The sequence below is a fragment of the Agrilus planipennis genome, unplaced genomic scaffold (genome assembly GCF_000699045.2).
Source record: "Agrilus planipennis isolate EAB-ADULT unplaced genomic scaffold, Apla_2.0 scaffold83, whole genome shotgun sequence".
NCBI classification, from domain to species: domain Eukaryota; kingdom Metazoa; phylum Arthropoda; class Insecta; order Coleoptera; family Buprestidae; genus Agrilus; species Agrilus planipennis.
In genome coordinates, this window is record NW_020438895.1 from 831996 (window position 1) to 852442 (window position 20447).

The 20447-nt window shown below is 32.7% G+C and overlaps 1 protein-coding gene across 2 annotated transcripts in view; it reads left to right on the top strand.

Moving 5' to 3' along the window:
* Positions 1-20447, top strand: part of LOC108734332 (calcium-activated potassium channel slowpoke) — a 68248-nt gene that overhangs the window by 41651 nt on the left and 6150 nt on the right. For both annotated transcript variants that reach the window (XM_025973115.1, XM_025973114.1), the window contains 10 exons: positions 2813-2965; positions 3097-3252; positions 5445-5557; positions 7664-7822; positions 8825-8901; positions 10557-10631; positions 14593-14655; positions 14851-14880; positions 15656-15800; positions 18750-18818. In XM_025973115.1, coding sequence (XP_025828900.1) covers positions 2813-2965; positions 3097-3252; positions 5445-5557; positions 7664-7822; positions 8825-8901; positions 10557-10631; positions 14593-14655; positions 14851-14880; positions 15656-15800; positions 18750-18818 — 1040 coding nt within the window. The remainder of the gene's footprint in view (positions 1-2812; positions 2966-3096; positions 3253-5444; positions 5558-7663; positions 7823-8824; positions 8902-10556; positions 10632-14592; positions 14656-14850; positions 14881-15655; positions 15801-18749; positions 18819-20447) is intronic.

Below are 20447 nucleotides of genomic sequence, written 5' to 3' on the forward strand. Positions count from 1 at the left end.
AAAAAAAAAAAAAAAATAAATGTAGATCAGTAATGATAATAATAAAACTCAAAATTTACCAGGTCAATTGCTGACATTCCTGGAATTACTTTAATACTTTTATAAATCAATATTCCTATCGATACGTTTACGTTGTTTATATTTTGAATCCTCGACAACTTATACTTTTGGTAAGTCGTACTAGGTCTTTGAAATTTTTTCGGTATATTCCATGTGGGCCATAATTTTTTGTATAAAATTGTTATTTTGGGCAAAATTGCCATTGAATTTACATTACATTGTACCTAATATTATTTGGAAACCACCAGTAAGTCCTATCAATGCTACGTATGAGGGTAGATTTTCACTTCATGATTAAATATTTTGAATTATTACGATTATCTCGAGTAAATAATGCTATAATATAACAAGTGAAAGCTAGTTACAACAATAAAAAACAAAATAAATGTGGTTTCTTTTTTTGTTTCGTTGTTTCTGAAGTGAATTGACTATTTGTTGGCTCATGTGGCTTATGCCAGTGTTCGGCAGTACATTATAAAACTATGCTCTGCAAAGCTTCCTATAATTAACAATATTACATAGAAAACTCTAATTTGGTAAATTGCCTAATTGGTTTTTGCATGATGACTTTTAGCTGGTAAAAATTAGATTTTTAATATTAATAGGCTGCATATATTCTGCACTAACGAATGATGGGCCCATGACACTTGATTTGATTATTAATAATTTCCTAGATAGTTAACAATTCGGTAGTTGCATAATAATACATTGCGTTGTTAAGTGGAGGAAAATGCATCAACGTTCATTATGATAGACTTATCAATATCAATATTATTATTTCGTAATAATTTAAATATCATTAACCGCACTTGACATCGCACAAATAATGCATACTTAAATGAAGACATGTTTAAGCATTCGTTTAAGACACAATAGCAGGGAAGGTTGCACAAAATCTGCCCATATATTTTCCCAAATATCGGGTTGTTCGGAAAGTCATTTTGTTTTTTCTCGACAGAGGATTTAATTGTATTCTTTTGCACCCAACTTCACATTTAAGCCGTATAATTTTTATACACTTTGAGAGCTCATATAGCAAGGCTTGTGTGTGAAATATTCCAACTAATTCTACGCAGTAGTTTTTGGTTGGTGCCCTTTTAAATATGGAGAGCGATAAGCAGCATTTTCGACATATCTTACTGTTTTACTACAGAAAGGGTAAAAATGCTGTTCAAGCCAGAAAGAAATTGACTGATGTGTATGGAGAAGGTGTGTTGACAGTACGCCAGTGCCAGAACTGGTTCGCTAAATTTCGATCCGGCAATTTTGATGTCGAAGATGCACCACGTTCGGGAAGGCCGGTTGAAGCTGATAAAGACGCGATAAAGGCATTAGTTGATGTGAACCGGCGAATAACAACACGTGAGATCGGATTGAGGTTAAATTTATCAAATTCAACAGTTTATGACCACTTGAAAGGCCTGGGATTATCCTCGAATATCGATGTATGGGTTCCCCATGTTCTCACAGAGAGAAATCTGTGTCGCCGCATTGACGTCTGCGATTCGCTTCTCAAACGTCACGAAAATGATCCGTTTTTGAAGCGCATCATCACTGGGGACGAAAAATGGGTTGTATACAACAACGTCAAACGCAAGAGGTCATGGAGCAAAAAAGATGAACCGGCTCAAACCATTTCCAAAGCCGACATTCACCAAAAAAAGGTGATGCTGTCTGTTTGGTGGGATTTTAAAGGAATCGTTTTTTTTGTGCTTTTACTGGATAACACAACGATTAATTCGGAAGTCTACTGTCATCAGCTGGACAAACTGAATGATGCACTTCAACAGAAAAGGTCAGAACTAATCAACAGGAAAGGTGTAGTGTTTCACCAAGACAACGCGAGACCTTACACAAGTTTGGTCACTCGCCAAAAGCTTTTACAGCTTAAATGGGATACAATGCTACACCCACCATATTCTCCAGACCTGGCACCATCGGATTATTATTTGTTCCGGTCACTTCAAAATTTTTTAGACGGTAAAACCTTCACCTCAAATGAGGAGGTCAAAAACCTCCTCGATCAGTTTTTTGCCAGCAAAGACCAAAAATTTTATGAGCGTGGAATTATGCTACTACCAGAAAGATGGCAAAAGGTGTTGGACCAGAACGGTCAATATATAATTTAATAAAGTATTTGTTTATTATACGAAAACTGCCTTTCATTTCCACAAAAAAAAACGAAATGACTTTCCGAACAACCCTATAGTATTCCACTGGATCCAAACGGAACATAGCGTGCACTTTTTGGGAAACTCCATGGGTTTTAGGGTCGTATAAAAGAGACGTTACTCTCCATTGCCCTTGAATTAATCCTTTGCCAAAAGCTTACAATATTTGATACAGAATTTACCAATTTTGTCCTTCATAAAAGTATGCACCCTTTATTAGGTATATAACTGTAGATTTTAAATTTTCTTTGCATGTTTTCCATAATTTCATTAATCTGGTGTATTACATATACTCAATAAACAAAACAATTGTTCTAGAAGACGATTATCTATATTATCATATGAATCAATTATAATGCGCAAACATTTTTTTATTTAAAATTAAAGCATTTTACGTGTCAGTTAAATTTGAACGTAACTTCAGTAGATATTTCGTACTTTACTGTAAAGTTTGCTTTGCTTTTACGTTAATGAATTTTTGTTCGGATGGTTTAAGTTAGGAATAAGAATAAGAGACGCGTAGTGTGATGACCAAAGGGGAAGTTTTAATAAGTTAAGGAATAATTAATGTATTTTAATAGGTGCACGAAGCAGATGCGTGTTTGGTTTTGGCGAACAAATACTGTCAAGATCCAGACGCTGAAGATGCTGCTAACATAATGAGAGTCATTTCTATCAAAAATTACAGCGACGATATTAGGGTTATTATTCAATTAATGCAGTACCATAATAAGGTAAGAAAATGGGACTAGAACTGGCGAATTTAACGGAGAAAACACCTGAGATACGGTTAATCACCTTTCCGTTGGAATTTTGAGATACGTTTTGAATCAATTGCTTATGAACGTCATTGTGTATGTTTTAGGCTTATTTATTAAACATTCCATCCTGGGATTGGAAGCAAGGCGATGACGTAATATGCTTAGCAGAGCTCAAATTGGGGTTCATCGCGCAGTCTTGCTTAGCACCAGGTTTCTCTACGATGATGGCCAACCTTTTTGCCATGAGATCGTTCAAAACGGTAAGTTGTTGAATAAATGTGGAAAAAGCAAAATCGAATAAAAAGTTTCTCTAAAAAAACTACTAATTCAAATTACAAAGCATACAGGGCAAGTTTTAAGTGTAGGAAACAACAAACATAATACCACTACGAAATTTATCGGTCCCTATCAGTCACGATGAGTTCGAAACTGTTAGCACTATTGCTTCGAGTGGTAGAAATTCACTTTTGTAAACAATTTGATTAATTTCTTTCACTTAAAAAATTAAATTTTAATGAATTGTTTGTAAATAGGTATGCAACACATCGTACACTTCAGCATAAGAAATTGCTGGTACTAACTACGTAATACTACTTTGCCGTGTGCTGACAGCACTCATAATTTCTTTTATATATAATATTTACAATTTATTGGTGCAAAACCAAATGGCGTAATTAGAACTATGGCGGACAATTGTATATATTTTTTGTAGATATTTCTTAAGCATTCTTTTTCATTATTTTACTTCAAATTCATTTCATTTCAAATATTATTTCAATTCANAAATAGGTATGCAACACATCGTACACTTCAGCATAAGAAATTGCTGGTACTAACTACGTAATACTACTTTGCCGTGTGCTGACAGCACTCATAATTTCTTTTATATATAATATTGGCATTTTATTACCAATAAACCAAATTAAATTTCACGCTATTCTGGTCTAATGTCCTGTTCTGTAGACGTTTGAGCGATTTATGTAATGTTCTCTGTACAAGTGCATGGTCCAGCGACTTTTCTTCGACATAATTAACTATATTTCACGTAAAATAGAACATAAACTCATTTTACTTAGTTTATGGCAAACTGAAAATCATAAAGAAAGTTCTATAATGTCAATGCGAATAACGACTATTGTGTGAATCCTAAACAAAAAATTATGGGATAATAAGATATCTCGATTTTCTTCAATTTTTCATTTGTAAACATACGCTTAGCGATGAATTTAAATCTTTGTGATCAGTGAACATTTTTAATTTTGCAAAATGATATTACAGTCTACAGAAATGCACGTTTGGACAAATGATTATTTGAGAGGCACAGGAATGGAAATGTACACAGAAACGTTAAGTCCTTCGTTTATCGGGATGGTATTTGCGCACGCCACCGAGTAAGTGGCTTACAAAAGTGAAGCTCGTCCATTTTCTTGTGGTGATCAAATTTACTTCTGGCAATTTTTAACAACTTAATGATTGTGTTGTAGATTTGATTGTTGTTGTATGAACAATGTTAATTATTTATTATGATGAACTGCTTCAATATTCACCACAAGGAAATGCAAGCTGCAGGTTTATTGATGAAGTAAAATTTCTGCTTCATCAACCACAATACTATCTCTGTGTATCGTAGTTATTCTGTCTACTGTACTGTGTTTCCGTTTTTTTTTAAATAATAACGTGACCTTTATCTTTACATTCATTTTTTCTATTTTGAAAATTAGAAGAACAACGACTCTGCAACAGTAAATAACATTACAGTAATCAGGACGTTGTTAGGGATGGTCCATGCATTGAATGTTCTGGTCCATGTACTGACTGGCTACGTCCTTGACAGTAACTAGCACTTTTGAGTAGACTGTGACAGAAAAATTTGCAAGAGTCATTGTCCTTTTGATTTATCATTGATCTTGTGATAATTCATTAATCCTTTGAAAACATTTGCCAAATTATTTGTGTCGCTTTGGACGCTATGTAAAATGCACATCAATTTTAATTTTGCTATTGTTCGTTTTTATTAATCGTAAGAATTAGTTTCTATATCTAGGTTCTATTTACAAATATATAATGTCCCTATCACAATCAGTAATAGTAAAAACTTTAAATCATTAATGTGAAAATTCGCTTAATTTTTATCCCCTACGAGTTACCTCAAATCAATGAGAAAAGGTTGTTGCTGCTGTTACACCCTCGCCGGGGATCGAACCCAGTACCTGTGGTATTACGCGCTATGTTCTAGTCATTAAGCTACGAAAGGTGACACCAGCAATAACGACTAAACGTGCTTATTAGGTCATAGATTCGTCGAACTAATGTATATATATATGATATGAATTACTTAAAAATTACAATTTTCCCATAACTGACAATTGCGATAAAAGCCGAATCATTTTCTTAGAGTAGAAACAAATTAATATAATATAATATAATTCGACTGTGGTATAATTAATTGCAGTCTCCTGACACGCAAGTGTGGCAGAATGATTATCTTCAAGGGACGGGGTGCGAGATGTATACAGAGACGCTATCGCCCTCGTTCACGGGGATGACTTTTTCACAAGCCAGCGAGTAAGAATCCACAAAATCCAAACGCGATTTTTTCTGTTTAACCCTTCTCTAATCCCACTATTGTAGTTCCCAATTGCATAATATATTACAGAACTAACGAAGTAGTTTCTATCTCTGTCTTAACAACATGTTCCCTAACTGTTTATCGTTTTCCAATGTGCACATCAATTCTGTTACAGTAAAATCTCGATCGTTCCGACGACCGCCTTGACCATCGGGGTCATTTGAAGGTCAAGTAATTTTTTCAATAAAGAATACATATTTATACGAAATAGTCATGGTTTTCCTCCCTTCAGGCGCTTAAAACTTTTTTATTTAAAATACGAAACCTCAAAAAGATAAAACAGTCAAGTAAAATATGGACCTTATTAATTTTAATCCTTATATTATTTTAAACTTTTTTAACGTTTGACCTTAAACATATCGAGATTCTGCTGTTTTTTAATGTTTCCTTAACCATTACTGTACAAGTTAAGAAAACAAGGACGTACTTGCTGACTAATGACAAATTAGTAACTTACTCCAGGAAATTTTTATTTTAACTTTATGAATTTACCTAAATAATGAACTGCAAATTGTGACTGCCTACGGTGTAAATTTTACAAATACGTCCTTGTGCAAAATACAAAGTGTGAGCAATACGTTTATTGGTAAATTAGTGATGTCAATCGTGGTGCCTCCTTTGGGGTATATTTGTGGTTCAAGAACAAACGAAGGGCTATTAACAACGCCATAAATAGATCAACAACGACAATTCGTTAAAAAATTACTACATTATTACAGTAGGGCAAAAAAATATCGTTCAATATATAATTTGCAGCAATTTCTATATGCTCACACTTTTTAAAAAAGAAATACACACAGAAGAAATAAAAAAAAATACTTGCCAGTTGTAAGGGTTGGTTGTACTAATGAACAAATTTATAGAATATTTACCCAGACGTTTATGCAATTTTAAATCTGCAGTATTTATCTTACAAAGTAATTGTGAAGTTGTAAAAATTAAACAAAATCAGATGTACCTTTTGTTGGTATTATAAACCCCTTCGACTGGCAAAAGTACATAATTTAAGAAAATAGCCTTGGTAATGATTAAATAACTATAATATAATTTAAAGATATAAAACACGTTTTAATGATATTCTTCAGATTTTTCTTAAATTTTGTATTGAGCTCCTTTTAGAAAATGGCCTTAATGGAATTAAAATTTCCGATATTAGTGTAGCATGGATTAAAAAACAAACGTAGGCAAGCATAGATACAAGATATTACCTAGGCGGCAATTGGATAATGTGGATGTATTTAGATATTAGTTTAATCTAGAATTGCTATTTCTTATTTTTTACTAGACAAACTAAAAACCTATCCACCTAAAATCGTCGCAAATCTAAAACCCGAAGTATAAACAATACAATAAAAGTAACCACCTCATACTAAAAGTAAATAGAAAATTTCAGTTAAACTAACACCAAAATAATCTTCTTTAAAAATACACTTCTAACTTCATAATAAATGTATTGTAATATTGCATGTTCTAAAGTCTTAAGTACATGATACTTTTTTCTGTTAGTTGTTTGTAAGCATGTGTTTTTAATTGCAATTATTTTGTACCGATACTTAGAACATCAATTAAACAGAGATACCAATAAAACTCATTGTAGGTAAAATTCAAAAATACAAAAGTTCATTTTAAAATTTGTGTAGAACTGATGTAGGTATTTCATTTAAGATATTTGACAACAAAAACCAATCAAAGTATAGCGCAATAAGCGGGAGCAGACATCGTTTGCATACGAGGTCCGTGCTTAGGCCGGCGATTATAAGTTCGTGAGGTGTTTGCACCTCCACATCCACAAATAGTGGCTTAGTATTTTCAGTAAACACCGAAATACGTCTGTTCCCTTGTAATAAGCGCTTTTTGGCATAAAAAATTTAATAATTTTACACCCTTTAGGATTATTTTACAAAGCAAGTACTAAACACAAAAACACACCATTGCTGCTTTAATGCTAGTCATGCTTACATTATGTTGCCTTTAGAATGCACTTGTTGTTCTGTGTCAATTTTAAATTAAATATGAACGTGCTGACACATGTTTATTGTCAGGCTGTGCTTCACGAAGCTTAAACTTCTCCTGTTGGCCATCGAAATTAAGGGTGGCGATGAAGGGACCGATTCCAAAATATCAATCAACCCCCGAAGTGCAAAAATTCAGGCCAACACTCAGGGATTCTTTATTGCACAATCGGCAGATGAAGTTAAAAGGTAAGCCTTGGTTCAAAATCATCGAATGATATAGAAGAGTTAAAGATAGTTTTAAAGAATATGGAAGCGGTTTTGACTAAACAGTATCGTTTGAAAATAAATAAAAGTAAGACAAAAATACTGGTATGAAAGGGAAGAAAAAGTAGGGAAAGAGTGAATATAAAGATGGGAGACGAAATATTAGAAGAAGTGGCTGATTTTAGGTAGTCAGATAAGTCAGGACGGAAGTAGTAGGGATATAAAGCAGAGGATAGCACAGGGTCGAATCGTCTTCAATAAAAAGAAGTCACTTCTATGCTCGCGAACTATTAATTTAATAATTCAAAAGAAATTGTTAAGGATGTATATTTGGAGCGTGTCATTGTAAGGGTGCGAAACATGGACAGTGGGCGCGGCGGAAAAGAAAAGGTTAGAAGCGTTCAAAGATGAGGATACCGTGGATGGAGAAGGTTTTAAATGAAGAAGTATTAGAAAGAATAGGAGAACAGAGGACTCTATGGAAGTCAATAAAAAATAGGCGAGATAGGTTGGTAGGACAGCTTCTCAGGCATGACGGTGTAGTCAGAAACATATTAGAGGCAGAAACAGGAGTTAAGATGAGTAGAGGTAGACCTAGATTAGATTACTGTTCGCAAATAGTGGAGGATGTGGGATGTTCTAATTTTAGGGAAATGCTAAGATTAGCTCAGGATAGGAAGGATTTGGTGGTGCGTGTCCAATCAGTCTTAGGACTGTCACCTTATGATGATAATAATATCTTCAGTAATTTTAATCATCTGATAAAAATAAAATTAAATAAAACCTGAAATGGTTTTTCTTGGCTTTTGGTGATCGATGATAATCAAAATTCAATTTTACACTTTAAACTTTAATAAGATGTTTTTAAATATTTCTCAATTTAGTACCTTTATCTATTGTAGAAGAAATTATTTTTTATGCGCGGAAATTTTAGACAAACCATTTTACTTCAAGTTTCAATGTATTTGAATTATTTCTTTACAGGGCTTGGTACTACTGTAAGGCTTGTCATGAACAAATAAAGGACGAAACGTTAATAAAGAAGTGTAAATGTAAAAATTGTAAGTATTGCCTTTTAATTTTCCTCTATTACTTTTCTATATTTATACTTCATTTTAACAAGGAATTTCCATCAACAATATTCTATATTATATTTATATTGTGGCTGAATATCCAAGTATATTGTACCTTGTTTCTATCATTGCCTACCTTGATCGATTACAAAAGTGTAATACATTTATAAAAACAAAATACTGATACAGTGTCAATATGACATGTACACTGGCAGCAACACAAGTTTTTATGTTTTCTTTTTCTTGTCTGTATTAAAAAGTTGTAGAAGCATAACAATATTGAAAGCCTCCAGTTCTTTTGAAAAGCTTTGAACATTTATTACCTTCTATTGTTTTTCCAAATGTTAATTGTTATCAATCCTCACACGAATTTCTGTCTGTGGTGGCTTTTAGTGGCAGTACAACAACGTAAATGGTCACATGACATAGGTAACTTGATTTTCATTTCAGCATAGGTCTGTCTAGATCTGCTTCAGCCTGAATGAACAATTCTTCTATATTTCGGTAGTTTTTTCTTATGAAGACAAAATCACTTGTATAAAATAAATTTTTATATTGAATTAGTGTTGATTAGGTATACGTAAAGATTGCAGATATAAGGGCCGTTCGTAGGCCTGCTATTTAAATAGTTAAATATTCCTAATTGTTTTCAAAAAAGTCCTTAGTTATGTACAGGAGACCGCTTTCGTTGTCTTCATGAGAAAAGCTACTTTGTGAGACCTATTACTATTATTATTATTATTATTGAAAAGCATTAAACTTCACGCATTGCATCAGTTTTTATCACTTTTTAGTGAACTGAAACTGTAGAAGAATATCAACCTTGACTATAGAGAATTATTGTAATTTTAAAACATTTAATTACATTACCTAGGACAACTGATAAAAAACTAAAAACATATTACATAATGAGACACTTTTCTAATTCTACTAGCTCTATTACATTAAACTACAGTACAATCAATAAAATTTCATTCGTATTACCTACAAGAATTCATGACAAATTCGACTACCCATGGAATAATATAGGGACGGAGTATAAACAAAAGGGTGGAGGAAATACAGAGAACAGGGAATCTTGCGCCTAAATTCAATTGACTATTCGTACAGCGCATGCGTCTTACGTCATAAACACTGTAGACAGTGGAAGTGACAAACATTTCTTTTTAATTGCTTTTTGACGGATTTTAATATACGTATTAAATTATATTATAAAGAACGATTCTATAATCACACTTTATGCTCCCTCCCTATATTATTTCGTGGTCCATGGTACCGCCATACAAATTACTTATAGTTTTTTATCAGGGGCCTGTTTGGAAAACAAACTTTTTTGGTTGCTGAAATTATTTACTACTATTACATGCCTGGTAAAACTAATTAATTAAAAGGAATGGTTAATTTCACTGTACACAAGACCCATTCGCACACCCCTTGCATGACTAAACTCTATTGAACTTTTCATCCTTTTGTAGAGGTAAAAAATAATAATAATTTAAATACTGTATATCTACGACACTATTGTTCAATCGTTTAATAAATGAAGTTGAAACGAGAAAATATGTGTTTGATACATAGGGAGAACGATCGATGAAAATTCAGTGAATGTTTTTACATTTCCTGCAAGTTTTCTACTTTTGCAGATGTGGGAATGATGATGATGCAGACGGGCATGGTGATACAAAGTATTAGAACCTCCTTTACGAGACAATTGGAGGGTAGGCGTAATACCTTCCTTGTATCATGCTTATTTTATCTATTGCTTTTTTCGTACAACACAAACTACAATTAATCGTCGTCTTCAAATATCGTTATTAAATTATCTATCTACTTTATTCACTGTATAAAAATAAAAAAAATCACAAGCAAATGAATATAAATAAATGGCATGCAATGTGTGCTCTTTATGCTAGGCTGCTGGAGTATAATTGGTATTTGTGCTAGATTATTATTATTATTATTATTCATTGTATTAATAGAATTCCTCAATCGTTATCCAAGAAGAAAAGAAATAGAAACAAACTGTGCTAATTCGTCTTTTAAAAAATTCCCTAAAGTTTAGGTTTAAAAACCAAATATTGATTTAATAATACCCTTTTGTTATTACATCAACGACAAAGATAGCAGCATTTTCTTTAACTTTCTTCTTCCTGCAGGAGGTCTTGATTAAAAATAATCGCATAGTGTGTTGCAACAATAACAATAATCACAGGAAATATTCCATTTTTAAATTTTTTCTACAAAACTCTTTTGTTATTTTCTCAGGCCTATGATGTAGGCAGTCGATATAATCTATTGTTGCATCAATCTACAGTCTCGTTAAAAATTTATTAATACAGGTGAATCCAGGAGGTGTAGGGGTGTGGGAGGGTAATTTTCTAATATAAACAATAGGTGTGTGTACTTACGTACACGCGATAGAAGTTATACTTCTATTTACAAATGTTTACTTAGCCGATATACACGTATTTACTTAAACGTTGCCGATTATAATTGACAGCTGGTAGTTTTGCTGTGGACAGTTGCGAGCTGCGCGCGCAACATCCGTTGCATGCTAAAATTTTACTCGCGTCGCGCCAAAAGAAGTATAACTTCAATAATAGGCGATTACGGAAATTAGTTGGCAATGTTTTGGTTCTTACTAACTCATTGTAATTGGTTGCACAGTGGCTACTTTCCGGAAAGGCGTGCGGGCTGTTCAAATGGTTGGCCGGGCAAGTACGTACTTTTTCGCACACTCAGTACCATACAAAACTCTCAAATCACTACTTTTTTGCATTCACTTCTATCTTTTTACTAAAAAGTACTCACATTCTTCGACACTCTGCGGGGCTCTTCTTGTGTATCTTTTCTCTCACATCATACATATTCTGTTCTAATACCAATAGGTATTATAATTGATAAAAAAAATGTAAGATTAGCAATTAAGTATCTTTAAGTATCTTTGGTAATTGTTCAGAATTGGGGCTTCAGACCAAAAATTGTTCTAAAAATTTTTTCATCAATTTCCGGCCATTCTACATAATAACAGTAGATATTAGAGGGTGGGGCAGACAGTTTTTATGACTTAATAAATAAAAAAAAATTTTCGAATGATAATTTTTCAAAATTGTCCCAATTCTGGATAAACCTGCATTGGTGACGAATGGGGTTCATTTAATGTCCCTGCCCGGGCTGATATGTTAGAGTATTTAATCACAGAAAGCATTAGTTTTATACATTTCCTAGTACAATATCGAAATTTCATACAATTTCTATAATTGGAGCTCCAGACCAAAATAGTTCCAAATTTTATGGATTTTTGGTCATTTCTGAGGGTTCAATAATTATATTTAAGACGGGGGAGACACATTTTTTTTATTACAGCTTACATTGTAGGGTATATGATGTTTGTATAGCTATTTTTTCTTTTAATATTAATAAAAGAATTTTATGCAGTGACAATCGTGAGATAAGGAGATTAAAAGCTTGTATCACTTTTCTCTCCTCACCCATCTCTTCCCGTACCTAGATAAAAAAATATTATGTAGCCTACTGAAAATCATTATTTTTTGTAATCCACCCTAACTTATTCCTTCAAATGCCTACGTTTGTAAAATATATCCTTATTGAGCCTCGCAGAGAATCTGTACAACGCATAATGTCTCGTTTTTTTTTTCAAATAATTATAACTTATAATTACTTTATGTATGTATACTTATATAATGGGTGTATTATATTACATATTGTCAATTTACAATACAATTTTAACGACAATTTTAAAAATGCAGTATGTGCGTTGATACACAAACAAGTGTAACTATTTTTCTTACTGTTACTGTCGCATCTAACCAGTCTTTTAACACAGTTTCAATGTCTTAACAGTTCTTTATCCAACAATAATTATTATTATTATTATTATTACTATTGATGTGCTAGTGATAGCTGATTGTTGTGATTTGTTCAGATTAGTATTGGTGTTCTGTAGCATTGTTTTTTAGAAAAGGATTTTCAAAAAATTTTTTAAACTTCAACGTTATTCTTAAAACAAAATTTTAGTGTAATTACACATAATTAATAAAATACCAAATTTCATAAAGATCGTCAGCAACGTATCATTTGAATTTTACGATTAGATGCATGAAGTAATTCATTTTAAAGCATAATAAATCAACGAAAAGAAAAACAAATATAGGAAATCTACAATATTATTTTCATCGTAAGAGTTTTTGTTGGATGCATTGTTACCTACAAAAAGACAGTACTGCTATAGTATCCGCAATCTTAAAAAACACAAAATTAATTTTTAAATGCCTAATAAAGTTGTTGGAGTACTTCAGTTAAAAAGAAATTGATATTTAAGGGCGTTTGAAGACGGTGCGTTTGCAATGCGATTTTCCGTTTGCGATATGTTGTCTCGTACTCACATTATAGATAATATACGTATTATTTGTTACATTAAAGACGAAGGAAGAGACAAGAAATTATCAGAAACAAAAGTCGACGTTTTAATCCTAAATATTGCAATCATATTTTAACTGTTGAGGGTTCACGATAACGTTGCGATAAATCGCATCGCAATGGCACCGTCTGAAAAAGCCCTTAATTTTAAATTTTCTCGGTAATAATTTTTAATTAAGGATTAAGTAAAATCCCAACAGAGATTTTTAATGAGTAACTAGGCACGCAGTAAGTTACATATAACGTAATATTAAAAACAATTAAAATCACGGAATCGCGTCAGTATCTCCATTTTTCATTACAATTTCAATTACACCCGACCACTTCATTAATTTTGAGGGTATATTGTTTGATTTATTTTCTATTATCGATTTTGCTTGGGCTACAGGTGAGGACTACACACATTTACTGTCAAGTAAGTTTAAAGATAACGGCCCCATCGTGTTGCTGGGCCTGACTCCAGTCTAAACGGCCCAAGAGTATAAAAATGGTCGTTTATTAAGTAACACAATTGCATACGCCATGGGCGTACTCACGATTTTATCCAGAGGCCGTGTCATGCTGTCAACCATACCAATATTTAATTTTTATTAGTAACTTATAAGATATAGTCCAAACAGTCGCTGGGACAGTACCTAGCCGCAAGTACCAAGCTGATGATTACGCCCATGGACTACAACCCACTTTAGAATTTCTTAAATCTTTTTAACTGATAATTTGCATGACGTAGTTTTCTACCCCCTTTTATTGAGCACAATTTCTTTGCATGTATGCTGTGCTGTTACACTGCAAGCGTGTCTTCGAATTCTTTGCATGTGCTGTATTGTTTTGGGTGATCGATCTTTTTCAGAATTATATTTTTTATCAATATTTTAGGATCGTTATTGATCTCAAAAGATATAAAACCGAATATTATACCATAACGAAAGTAACAATTGTAGTCTTGCCACAGCTTCACTTTTCGTAAACAGTAAATTTATAGTTCTAAAATATGTAATTGCAAATCTGAAATTATTTATTCATGTAGTCGTCATTTAATGCAGGCTTAACAATAATAATTAGTAGTTATGATGTTAAAAGTAAACAAAAAAAGAAAAAAAGAGTCAATACCGTGTTACATATTAGTTGTAAAAACGCTTTCAAATGTTTAATAATAGGTTAATTAGAGCATTGAGTATCTATTAGATTGGTGTCTTAGTTTCAATATATGTCGTCCTAGAAAATTATTTGTGTTTGCAGATGAACTTCACCCCCCTCCAACATTTACTCCACCCGAATTACCAAAGAAAGTGCATGTTAGAGGTAAAAACATTATATTGTTTGAATGAACAAAGCATTCTTATAAAATAAAACTGCGGCTTACAAGTATACCTACTTACAGTATTAGTTAGACAAAATTTGATTTGATATGAGTAATTAATTGATCAAGTAATTTAACGAGTAGTTTTATCCCGTCTGAAAGGTCTGTTTTGAAATGCAAAATTTGCTTTTTTTCAGGTGATATCACAAGACACGACGATATGAATTGTAAGTACATATTGCAATTTTAAGTTTCCAAATTATTTTCTAGTAATCGAATAGATAAAATTACTTGCAATACTGGGTTAGTCTCACTTAAGTATAGACAGAGTTGGACTGACGCAAAAATAAGATTTGATGGGGCTGCAGCCAGATCCCAGGTGTTCAAAGGGCTTTTTGAATTTTGGTATTCACATTTAAATACTGATATCGTAGATGCAGATGAAATATTCTGCTTTGCAATGATTGAATTTTTTGGATTTTTTATTATGTACTATTCTTAAAATGGCCTCGAACTTTTCGAAGTTTTGTATTATTTATATTAGAAAATACTTTGGTAATTACTCCTTGTTAACCATAAACTATTTATATCAGTACTAGGTTTTACTAGCGGCTTTGTTCGCGTTGATTTCCTAAATATCTGTCAAAGATCACATAAAATTAATTGTTTCTATCCCTCGGGAACAGTGTATTTTTTTCTGGATAAAAGGTAGCCTATGTTTTATTCTGTATTTCTCACAATTTCTGTACAAAATTTAATGATAGTCGGTTGGACAGTTAAGGCGTGAAATAGTAACAAACAAACAAAATTCAGATTCACATTTATAATACATATTAGTTAGGATTTAAAAATATAGGTAAGCGATTTAATCTGTGTTTAAGTTCAGATTTTGAAAATTGTATAATTACCGAAACAATTACTAAAGTAACTCCTATGTCTATATAAGTGATTCTAACCGAGTGTTTTGTTTGTTTATCCATGTAACTATTTAAAATATTTTAGTAAATCGTCGGAACCATGTGACGAAGCCTGCCAATACACTTCCGACATCAAATATGGTGAATTCAACTAAGCAAGTCAACAAAGTAAAGCCAAATGTGAATAGAAACAATAACGAAACGGCTACCTCTCCTGGTGTAAATGGACGGTAAGAATTTTATATTGTTTTCAATTTTTACTTATTCCATTATCGATTTAAAATACAATACATAAAATAAAAATGTAGTCTAAGTTATGTAAAGTGGCGGTTTAGGTATTAATAAAACTACACGTTGTGTTGTGTTTTGAAAGTCACTTGTACCTAGTACCTACAAAGCTCAAAATAGAGGGATTATTGTCCTTCAACATTATATATGACAATGGGTGTGTTCCGAAATATAACCCAACATGCTGGCCAGTGCCAATATGGCCAGCAGCTGACCAGTACAATATGGCGTCGATCATATTGTACTGGTGAGACAAATGTGATGTAGTAGTATATCAAACGGGCGTGCGTGCATCAGACTATGAGGAATCTTTTATTGCAAGAAACTTAAATAACTCTTGGAGCAAAATTGTTGTAAACGAGCATAAACACTAATATCAATATGTCGTCAATTTGACGTCAACGCACTGACCAGTATATTTCGGAACGGCGTATGGCGTCGATTCATTACGTCATCAGCACTGGTCAGTATGCTGGGTTATATTTCGGAACACACCCAATATAGTTTATAAATCTCTTACCATAGCTGTTACTTTACATGATTTCTTATTACTTTAATTTTAATTGAGAAAATTTTATTTCCTTGTTTCAATTTTATACTAAACTATACAAAAAGTATTTTAGTGGTCAATCATATTTTTCGCAAACTAACATTGATTGTATTTTCCTTTTCAATTTGGCGATTAACAAATTGTGATTAACAAAAATTACGTAAAGCATGTCAATTAAAAAAATTAGTATAATCCAACAAAGCTCTTTTTATACATTTCAAAACTGTATATTTTATTTAAGACAAGTGACAATTACAGTTTGTTGATTTTATTGGAAATTCTCGTATAATACATTATTTATTATTTTCCATTTTACCAAGACAATTCCAAAGTAAAAATAACTTTTATAATGAACTGTTTTAAAATAGTATTTCCATTTTACACATTCGCATTTACAACTTTAATATACCTATCTCAAAGCACACCTACCTATACATTCTACAGCACCTCAATCTCAAACTAATAAACTTTATCAAAATGTTTGGAGTGAATTTTCATTACATAAGCCACGTAAGATGCATTTTCATTTCATAAAAAATCCTTATTGAGCACAGAAGTATGTTTACTAAAGAGTGTTAGAATTGATCAGGTATCAAACTAGGCACTAGGACATTGACCAAAAGATCAATACGTGTTGGTGATAAAAGTTGACATTGAGCTGTGGTGAGATTAATGAGAGATTACGTGTGGTCCAATTACTAATTTCATTCTTTACTATCCTGAACTAATTTTCTCATTTCCCTAAAACTAGAACATGGAAAAGATATAAAATAATGCGAAGTGGTCTGTATTCTGTCGAAACTGCCAAGACGCGGATCGCGATTTCGATCTCTTTGGATCTCATCAGCGCGTCGCAGGCAGCTCCGCTGGAAAAGATAGCCTTACATAATCTCATAGTAACATCCGGGCATCAAGCATCCCTTACTGTTTATGAACAATAATATAGTCTAATCGTAAATCTTTTTCTACCCTATTCGTTCTTCTTACGTGTCTCTAGAGGTTTTCATCGGAATAGTCGCCACTGTTTTATCCTTACCTTAATAATTTTACAGTAGAGATGCTAGCTCAAGTTATTTGGTGAATAACCTAGTCCACACAATTAGTTTGATATTGGGTCAACACACTAGCGCTCCTTAGTAAGTTTGTCTGTTTTGCAAACATTTTCAATAATTGCGTGACGTGTTTCTTTTTTAGATAAGGGAGAGCTTTCACAAACATCTACACATCTAGCATTATTTTACAAACTCGTAACTGCACAATACATAAATATTTAAATGTATTACATTACAAACGGCATAATGCAACACCTTTGTCAACCATCATCGGTGAGCGTTGTTATTCAAACAATTAGAAAACAAGCGACTTAATTAATCAACTTCTTCTAATCTACATTTGTATGCATATTTTTAATCCCTCTTCTTCACGAAAAAACGACTTTAAATTGTTTGTGAACAAAATTTCTCACACTGGTGACTAGCGATGCAACGGTAGTGTAATAACGGAAGCGGAAACAGAAATAAATAGTAAATTTTTGCGGATGCGGAAGTGTAACGGTTTTAGGTGACTCTTAATGTAGTAACCGTGCTCCTTTTTCGCGAATATTTTGTTACAAATGTTGTACAAAACTAATGAAAATGTTTACAGCTTTGTTATATTTCTGTAAGTTCTTGCACTTAACAAACGAATCCCTTTCGAGGTCTAAAGGGGTCCCTCTCGGGTAGGGTTGCGATCTCTAAAATTTGGAAACCAGGACAAGTCGCGTGAAAACCCCAGATTTTAGAGTCCAGAACCACGATATGTCAACAGGTTTTTTTAAACATAATCAGTGTAACCAAAAACAGTTGAAAATGTCATAAATCACCATTTTATTTATTTTCGGACCTTAAAATTAAATTTAGTCATTCTTTATCATCATTTTCAATGTACCTAACAAAACAGAATCTTATAAAATAATTCGAAGTGGTCTGTATTCTTATTACTCTTATTACAGTTTGTTACAAATTGTTTTAATAATCAGTTAGATTTCTTTTACGTGTGTGGCGGGCGGCCCTCTAAACTAGGACAAATCCGGGGAAACCCGGACGGATGGCAACCCTACTCCCGGCAACCCTACTCCCGGGTCTCGGAGCAAATCGCTCCCCCCACTCTTCGTTGCACCACTGCGTTCTTCTATTCGTAATTAAAATTTGATTGAATAGCAACGCTTGCTAAGTTTCTGCCACAATCGTACACATACATATTTATACACCTCTTAATAAATTAATTAGAGACTGCAAAGTTTACTTTCAAAATCAGTTTGACGATATGTGGTGTGGTGCTATTTTTGCTTTGCTATTTTCAGACCGCCGCCGGAACAGGACACAACAAGTTACGCCGGCTATCATCTTGCCTATGAAGTCAAAAAACTCATGTACGCTTTTGCTTTTTTTTCTATTGACAGTTTTGTCTGTCTCTGTTGCTGCTAATTTTGTGCTATCTCCTGTTTTTCTGTGCTCTAGCATTCGTTAATAACCAACTAAATGTGTATGCATATACTTCTTTTTCCTTAAAAAAAAAACACTTTAAGAAAGTTTCTACTTTTAGTAGCGGTTAATATTTTAAAAATTTTCCAAACATTAATGTGAAATCAATTTAAGTTATTCACGTTACAGATTACCTTAAGTTAATGTGGAAAAAATTTTTGTTGTTGTCACACCCTCGTCGGGAATCGAACACCAGACCTGTCTTTGTACGCACCAGTGCTCTGCCACTAAGTTACGAGAGGTGACAGTAGTAACAACGATGAAACGTACTAAAAGTAAAAACTTTGTTAAGTATTAATATTAATATACATATACATGTATAGAAATATACATCCATTAATATCGACGACTCTGTGACTTTCCAAGTACGTCACCTCTCGTAGTATACTGACTGAGTACTGGTGCATAGAGTCAGTCAAAGGTCTCGTGTTCGATTCCCGGCGAGTGTGTGACAGATTAGAGAATTTTTCTCTAGGTAAGGAGTCGAAGAAATTGTAAATCCGTCTGATAAAATTTTATACTCAATTGATTCTTCGACAAAAATCCTTTTCAGATTTTATATTTAACGTACAATCTTGAAGTAATTAACTAATCAGAGTGTGCTACTTTTGCTACTAATGTAAGTAGTAAGCAGCAATGAAAGAGTATTCTGATTGGTTAAGAAATCGTTCCCTTTTCAATTGATAATTCCTCAGTAACCTTTAAGGAACAACAAAACAGCTCAGAATTTAATAAGGAATTGAATTCTACCTTGTATTCAGTCTGAAAATTAAGTCAAAAAGTAGTGAGTTTGCAGATATGCAGATAAAATTAATCGCCTTGTCAGTAATAATCGTATTTACGGTAACTCTCAATTTCAAAGGGACAAACTTGTACTTGGATTACACTTGTACCTGTCAGAGTTTTAATTTTAATATAATATTACAAAATTACAACAAAGCAGTTGTGACTGTGACTGTATACAATACAACATATTATTTAAATTACGTTGATTATCAACGCTAGTATCATTAGAAGTACATAAAAAGAACATTCTGTATTCTCCCTTCTCTTATATTAAATGATAAATTATTTGATCGTTATGAATAGGTACTGAGTTTTTTAAGTTTGCTTTGGTTCTAAATAATTTAACTAATTAAAGTAGTTCTGTATGTGATGTATGATACAATATTAATACCTTAGTTATGCTGTTAAATGCTTTGCATGAAGTGCTTTCTATAAAATAAAAAAAAAAAACATAAGAACTAGCCCTTAATGAAAGCTAGTTTCTAAAAATATGTTAATGTTACAAGGTGTTTGCGTTATACATATACTTTAAAAAATTCAAAAACTAAATAAATACTTCAGTCAGTTCAATCAGATTTTAGAAGTGTAATGCTACTACAGTTAGTTTAGAAAAGCTCTTGCCTACACAAGCTAGAGAATTTAACTATTTATCTTTCTGATCGATAAATAAAATCGATCAGATTTTTTATGCTGAATCAAATGCATATAGATATCTATTCTGCTGTTGCAAA